Source organism: Hypanus sabinus, chromosome 14 (genome assembly GCF_030144855.1).
Source record: "Hypanus sabinus isolate sHypSab1 chromosome 14, sHypSab1.hap1, whole genome shotgun sequence".
Lineage (NCBI taxonomy): Eukaryota > Metazoa > Chordata > Chondrichthyes > Myliobatiformes > Dasyatidae > Hypanus > Hypanus sabinus.
Window position 1 is genome coordinate 7,790,040 of NC_082719.1, and position 8,234 is coordinate 7,798,273.

The following is an 8,234-nucleotide window of genomic DNA, read 5'->3' on the forward strand; positions in this document are numbered from 1 at the left end:
CTCTACATTGGTGAGACCCGACGCAGATTGGGGGACCACTTCGTCGAGCACCGTCCGCCATAACAGACGGGTTTTCCCGGTTGCCACTCACTTCAACTTTCCTTCACATTCCCATTTGGATATGTCCATACATGGCCTCCTCTACTGCCATGATGAGGCCAAACTCAGGTTGGAGGAACAACATCTCATATACCGTCTGGGTAGTCTCCAGCCCCCTGGTATGAACATCAAATTCTCTAACTTCCGGTAATTCCCTCCCTCTCCCTTCCCCATCCCACCTCTACTCTGTCTCCTCTTCTAGCTGCCTATCACCTCTCATGACTCTGCCTTCTTCTACTACCCATAGTGCTTTCCTCTTAGAACCCTTCTTCACCTCTCCTGCCTATCCCCTCCCTGCTTCCCCTCCCCCACCCCTTGATCTTTCCTCTGATTGGTTTTCCACCCTCCCCCCACCTTCTTTAAAGGGCCCCTGCCCCCTCCTTCTTTAGTCCTGATGGAGGGTCTCGACCCGAAACGTTGACTGCTCCTTTCAACGGATGCTTCCCGACCTGCTGAGTTCATCCAGCTTTTTTGTATGTCTTGAGTTGAACGGGAATGTTTGCTGTTCATCTTCATAACTTATATGTGGCTGGTTACCTTATGGTGATGCTGGAAGCCAGGAATTGAAGACCAGTATTTGTTCCAAGCTTCCCAAAAGAGAAAGGAAATAAAACATGCTGGAAAAGCGGAATAGTTTAGGCATCCCAACTGCGGGAAGAAATATCCTTCCTTCCAAAGTGGAAGAAGCTGGGGTTAATGGAATTTTAGAAGTAGGAAAGAAAGAGAGGGAGGAAAAGAAGAGCCCCCACCATCCATGCCATGCTCTCTTCTCACTTCTGCCACCAGGAAGGAGGTACAGAAGCCAGAAGTCCCACACTAGTAGGTTCAGCAACAGTTATTACCCCTCAACCATTGGGCTCTTGAACCAGAAGGGAGAACTTCACTCAACTTCATTCACCCTAACACTGAACTGTTCCACAAATATGGACTCACTTTCAAGGACTATTCTCAATATTTATTGCTGATTTATTATCATTGTTATTATTTTGTTTTTTTCACAATTTGTGTCTTTTGCACATTGGCCACTTGTCCATCTTTGATGAATTCATCTTTTTACTGTTTCTATTGTCTTTCCTTTTGTTTCTTTGTAATTACTGAAAATGCCCACAAGAAAATGATCTCAGGCTAGTATATAGCGACATCGATGTACTTTGATAGTAAATTTACTTTGACCTTTGAAGCTTGCGAAGAGATAATAGAAACTGGAAGGTGAAAAAGAATGGGAAGTAACGATTGAAAAGATAGACTAGAAGGGCTTTTATTTGACCCGCCTGCTGATCCCAAAGTTGGATACAATCCTAATATCTAGTGAGGTGCTGTTCAGAAACTTTTAACTCCTCAATCAATGTTTTCAATATTCTAGTGGAGTGGGTTTGGCGTTGCTGTTTCCTATTCAGTAACTTCACAAATGCTGGTTTAGTTATTCCTCCTCAGTCGTTGGTGCTACATGTGCACCATAGCAGCACATGCACTGTTTCCCTCTTCCCAAAATCAGGCCCAATGTATCAGGGGAAGTGAACATGCCAAGTGGAGACAAAAACTTTGGTCACATTTAGAGGATGGAAACAAGGACTAGTTTCTACCTGCTGTGATCATGTGACTGTGTTAAGTAATAGAGTTCAAGGGAGTTATAAAACTTATATTCACCATTGCCTGTTGTGGCAAAAAGAAAGAAAAACAAATCTCAATTGACGTCAAACAGAAGCTCTGTAAGTGTACAGCAACGTATCTCAGCTGGACAACTTTACATCAAATTAGAATGTCTGTTATATACATTAATGACTTTTAAAAATGAATGCAGTAGGCGTGATTAGCAAGTTAGCAGATTACACCAAAATTTTATTTATGTTGTTCATCGTGATGTGGCGTATTTAAGATGAAATTATAAATAAATAAGGACATATACAATGAATGGTAAGACCGAGGCGAGTGGTGATGAACAGAGAGAGATGGTGCATGAGTCCACTGCATGTGGTAGATTGCAGGACAGGTAGATAAGGTGAAGGAGACACGGTCATGGAGGGCAGAAAGTGTCTCTATCTCTGGGAAGGGACAATTCTTGTAATTCACAAATTTTAGCCCAAAATTCAGAAATGCTTTTGCTATTATTATCCCAAGGATCGCCACGATGTCTGGAAAGTGACATTGTCTACTGGCCTGTTGAAAAATGTGGAAGCAGAGAATCTGAAACTCCTCATTAGGGAAAGAACGTCTATTGCATAAGTAAATTGAATTTTGCTACAGATGACTCATTGATAAATCTCTTCCCTACTCTAACTCTGTGAAAAATAGCTTTGTGAAATCAAAGTGAACAAGGCAATATCTGAGAGCAAAATAAACCATCTCAGTGATTAAAGCAATCTTTAAAAAGTTAATTCAGGATTATTGCATCACTGTGCTGACACTTTACAGAAAATGAGGATTGTATCTAATGTTGCAACCATGTGCATATACCTGTGCATATTTTACAGACCTGCAGCATTAAGGTGCACAGAGATATGCTGTAGTGTGCAGACCATGAAAGGGAGAAGCATTTTCTGGAAATCACAGGTGTAAACTCACCATATAGTCAGTATGTTCTCCTGAGCTGTGGAATTTCCCAGTGAGTGAGGTGTAAAATCTGAAACCGATTGCTATTACTCATTATCTGAAAGACAATGGTGATTGTTTTTGCAACATCCACTATACCAAAGATCCCCTAAATTTTATTTTCAATTCTTTAAAAACAACAGTGACCATCTATTTTAATGTCTAATCCATCTGTACATCACACAAGTATTAAAGTGAAAACTGCCAAAGTGAATGAAGTTTTTGTCTTAAGGGCAGGGAAATTCCTTTCCTTATGATGTCAGTGTTTGGCTGATTTGAATGTAGGAGATGATGCAAATGCAAGAAGGGAATTCCATAAATAGGAGCTCACTGGATCTATGCAGCACAATTTGATTCAGGGAAGATCTACTGCTTTGAGCAGAAGATCCTTCAGCAGTCATCTCCTCAGCAGTAAAAAGCAGAAGATGAACAGAGCGACCACCGTAACCATCCTCATCTTCCTTCTCTGTGCCTTTTCTACACAGGGTATGTTAAGATGTTTGAATATGTGTTTTAATCCTCATCGTACTGGAGCATGAATGCTAATAGTTAATGGTCCAAATGTTGCTTATTTTGTTCAGAGAAATTATTTTGCTGATGGTGTTACATGTTATTTATTTACTTATTGAAATACTGTGCAGAATAAGCCTTCCTGGCCTTTTGAGCCACGCCGCTCAGCGATCCTTTAACCTAACCCTGGCCTAATACAGTGATCATTTACCCTATCAACCAGTAGGTTCTTTGGGCAGTGGGAGGAAACTGGAGCACCCAATGCAAATACATGCAGTTACTGGGAGAATGTACAAACTCCTTATGGGTAACGGCAGGAATTGAACCCGGGTCGCATGTACTGTAAAGCATTGTGCTAACCACTAGGCTACCATGTTATCTGTAATACAATACTGGAGTGAGTGCATTATATTTAAATCCATCTAATTGAAAATCAGATTTCTTTCAGATTAATACAAGGTTTGTTAGATTTTCTGCAATTTTAGTAATAAGCGAACCTGAGTCAATGTAACCTTTCCACAGGTATTCCAATCCTGGGAACACAAGGACGGTGCAAGTGCATTAGGACTACCTCTGCTGTTATTCATCCAAAGCTCATAAAGAGCTTGAGATATATTCCCAGTGGAGCACACTGCGAAGCAACAGAGATAATGTGAGTAGACAAGTCAGATCATCACCTTTAACCTTCCATGCTCTCTGATGCTTATTCCAAAATCGGTTCACTGGACCCAAAACAGAAATTGCAATTTGAAATAATCATATAGCACAGGAACAGGCCTGGGTGTCTACCTAACCCCTGTCAACTGTTAAGCAGCCATTTCCGTCAGCCCCGCATTTATCACAAATTATATTCCTGATATTCTATCACTTATATTCAAGGGCAGGGTTTCTCAACCTTTCTTATGACATGGACCCCTAACTTTAAACGAGGCCCCAGCTTGGGAATCCCTGTTCTAGAGGCAATTTAAGGTGAGCAATAAGCCTATGGTTCACACTTCTTTGGAATGTGGGAGTAAAAGAGAGCACCCAGAGGAAACTCATTCACATGCAGGGAGAAGATCATAGTGTTAAACTTACGGGAAGCATGAGTCAGCAGTTCTGTTGACTGTGTTGCATTTGCAGCTTGGGTATGATGGAGGGTATTTTACAATAGGGTGTGATTAAACCAGAGAGCGTGCAAAGAAAAAGCAAAAAAGATGCCGCCGAGACTGGAAGGTTTGAGTTGTAAGGAAAGACCAGATAGGCTGGGAATATTTTCTCTGGAGTGAAGGAAGCCATTTAAGGGTTTATAAAATCATAGATCAGATGGATGGTCAGTCTTTTTCTCAAAATAAGAGGATAGGTTTAAGATGATAGGGGAAAGGTTTAGAAAGCAACCAAGGGCAACATTTTTCATGCAGAGGACAGTATATATGGAATGGGCTATCAGAGGAAGTGGTAGATGTGGATATAATTACTGCATCTAAAAGAAATTCAGACAGATCCATGTGTAAGTAGAACGGGGCTAGCTCAGGTAGACATTGTTGAACTGGGCCAGTGAGCCTGCATTACAATAACTGTAGGATAGGAACAGTGGCAATATTACCACCAGCAGTGTGCTGGAAAAATCTTTAGAGAAATTAAATTGATATCATTCTTGTGAAGAGGATTCCATTATCACACTTTCAGGGTAGGGACTCTAAGGGAAAATTCTTATTAATTTCTGGCATAAATTCCCCTTGAGAACATGCAAAATTGTTTCATGCAAAATTCTGTGTAAAGGATGTGTTTTGTTCATCACAAGTGAATTTCAATGCCAACATGAATTTACTCAAGTTTGATCATACTTTGCTTATCAAATATCCATTTTATTTCAGATCCATAAAATCATTTTACATCTTAGTTTGAATTTTGAATACAGACGTTAGATTCATTTTCTTCAATTCTCTGCTTTTTTGTGCTATATCCAGTTTCGGTGAATTACATTTCGTATATAACCTTCTCTTCACAGCATCACTCTGAAAAATAGGAAGAAAGTGTGCATTGATCCTGGCGCAAAATGGTTGCGCGTTCTCATAGCAGCCAGTGAAGGTCAGTCTTTGTTGTTTGACAAGGGTTTAGACTTTACTGTGAATGAATGTAAACTTAGTGACTATTTCACCTTGTGGGTCTCCTCCTTCGTAGTGGAGAGTGCTGTCGGCCTCTCACTGCTTAACATTCCCATCAGCATTTGGCACTTTCCATGAGTACTCCCCATCAATTTGTAAGCCATAATCCACAACGTCAGCAAACTACTTGATCACTATTGGCATCAGAGCCAACACTCTCATCCCCCTCATGATGATTTCCCAGTACCAGAGGGAGGATTCCAAAAGCAGAGGTGGAATAATAGAGGAGCTGGGATTGCAGGGGTAGAGGTGGGAATCATAGGAGCAGGGTGATTGGAAAACTGGTTAATTTTTTGCTTGCACCCACTATGCTGAGATATCTTTCGAATCCAGCTGAGACTGACAAATGAAGGACAGATACATATCCAAGGTGGCATGTTAAGAATGTAGTATTTAAGCGTGATCTTCACCACCAGCAGAAGCCACAGACATGATCAGCAGAGGAGTTCAGGGTACTAGATGGAGTTGTATCACTCAAAGTGGATGGGGATGGATTTGCACTAATCTGGTTAAGTGTAGATTATTCATCATTCCTCTGAATGACGCATAATAATACGGATGTTTCAGAAGGCTTTCTTGTCAGTAAGATCTTGAGGATATATAAGTCAGCATGGAGTCATTGACTGCCAAGAGATTCCACTCTCTCTGGTTGGTGATGACCATAACCTGTGTTGCCTAGCACTTAACCAACAGTGTCTAAATGTTTGATTTTGATGCCTGCTTTCATAGGCGGCTTTAGTTTGCATAATAAATTGAATTGTACTAAATATTGTTCATTTTGGATCCTATATATCATTGCAATACTGAGCTGCTGACTTGCTTCCAAGATCCAGTAATCTGCTCCTTTTGTTGAAAGTCAGCTTAATAATTTTTTGACTTCTGTTGTTGAAGTCATGCACTCTGTATGAAATTAGGTAACTCGACAAATTATTCCATTTTATTTCAGGTGCCAGACACAGCAACTAATAAAAAATGTGGAACTGTAATGTTGAAGATCTAAATCGCTCAGGAATTCCAGCATGAACATAATCTCTTGTACATTCAGATTCCATTTATTTCATTGTCTGAAGAGCAATGAAGGAAGCTCAGCCCTGGCTATCATCTCTCTGATATCAATGTTCATTCCAATGTCTCCTCCTCATTACGTACTGTGAATAATTTAACTCTTTAGCATGACTCAGGACATTTACTTCTGTCACTATATTTGGTTACTTCTGAGCAAACCATTTGATATATGTTGCTAAACTTTGTGCCAAGTTGGAGATTCCATTTGATTGTTGTGGTAATGGAAGTAGATTCTGGTACTTTTGAGTGTTACCCTGATACCATCATATGACCCTCTGCAATTGAATTCAACTGATTTGTGCAAATGGTTTCTAATAAACAAACTGGACACAGTATTCAAGTAGATTTTTGAACCTATGGAAAAGGCTAAATCAAATGAGTGCTAGTTGTTGAAGGTGATTATAGAATAATGCAGTAATTAATTTCCTGAAATATCCATTTTGAATCCTTGGGATTAAATGGAGGAATAGTGCAGAGATGCCTCTACTAGCCCTATAACTAGGGCTGGAGGATACATCACACCTGTCCACCCCAAGCCCCTATTCCCAGGCCTCCAAACCTGGTATGAGAAAGAAGCCTGGTCACTGTCTTGAAAACAATTTGGTATCACTCATTGTCTGCTTATGTTAATACCAGAACTGAGAGGCTGAAATATATACACAGAAGAATTATGCCAAGTTATTCCAATAAAATGATCTGGTAGAATGGTAAAGATGTAAACTGTTAACTAGAACACTTCCCTCTTTTTTTTCTTGAAGATATAGTGTGATGTTATATTTTCTTAAAAGCACTGATGAAGGACATTTTGCACAGTTCCCTTTCTGCTTTGAAATCAGTTCATAGCATGCGATTAACAGATGACATTACTGTAAGAAAGCAACTTTTTTCCAGTCTGAGTGAAAACATATTTATTTAAGTGGACAAACAAGTACTGTTGGTACCATGTCACAGTAACATTTCTGACCACTGATATTTTAACTGGGGATGTGGGATTTTCTCGGTGAAAAAAATCCATTCAAAGTCTGTGGAAACTAATTTTTTATGTACTTTTTTTGGTGTAAAGTTTGTCTATTTTGAAAGGCAAAGCTACTATGAATTTAATAGTCACTGTACTCACTGGCAGAATTGAATTTCTAAATGGGAATAATCTCTGTTCAGTTATAAATAGAAATATTTGGCATTGATATTTCACTTTCTGGGTTCAGTTGACCAATCATTGTATGCCTTTATGAAAAACTTCTGTTAAATATAAAACTCAATATTAATGAACTCAATCAATAGATGTGAATTAACTTGTTTGGCATTCCCCAGATATATTTAAGCAAGTTAAATAAACTGTAGTTCTCATGAAGAATTTGTTGTCAGTGCTTCTGATTTTTCTGTGTACAGTTCAGAGTTTCTATATTTGATAAATAAGCTAATCTGAAGAATGAAGAGCAATGGTCCAGGGTCAAATCTGAAAAACGTCATGGGGTTAACCCATCCCACACAGCACACATGCTCTGGCCAAGTGCTGGCATTCACACCTAGAGGACCACACAACAAAGTGCAAGCAATGATGCTGCACCTGTAAAATAGCTGATTCAATCAAGGAGTGCGTGCAAGGCGAACAGAGGGGTTAGGGAGTGGGGGAATTCAAGGGCAGACAGAAGACCCAGATAGTCCAAACCACAATGTGAAAAATGTACAAAAGGAGTTATGATTGGGTGAGCACTCCTGAGATTAAAGACATATTTGCCCAATGCCTCGAATGCCAAGACATTTTAATTCCTGCATGTACAGTACTTATGGTTAGACCACATCCAGAGAACTGATTGCCCACAC

The 8,234-nt window shown here is 39.8% G+C and overlaps 1 protein-coding gene across 1 annotated transcript; it reads left to right on the forward strand.

Annotated features, from left to right (window-relative positions):
- Positions 1–3,052: 3,052 nt before the first annotated feature.
- On the forward strand, positions 3,053–7,728 carry LOC132404356 (interleukin-8-like). The gene is made up of 4 exons (XM_059988501.1): positions 3,053–3,174; positions 3,721–3,850; positions 5,189–5,268; positions 6,292–7,728. Exons 1-4 carry the CDS (start codon positions 3,114–3,116, stop codon positions 6,309–6,311), a joined length of 291 nt encoding a protein of 96 aa, XP_059844484.1. The 5' UTR covers positions 3,053–3,113; the 3' UTR covers positions 6,312–7,728.
- The last annotated feature ends 506 nt before the right edge of the window (positions 7,729–8,234 follow it).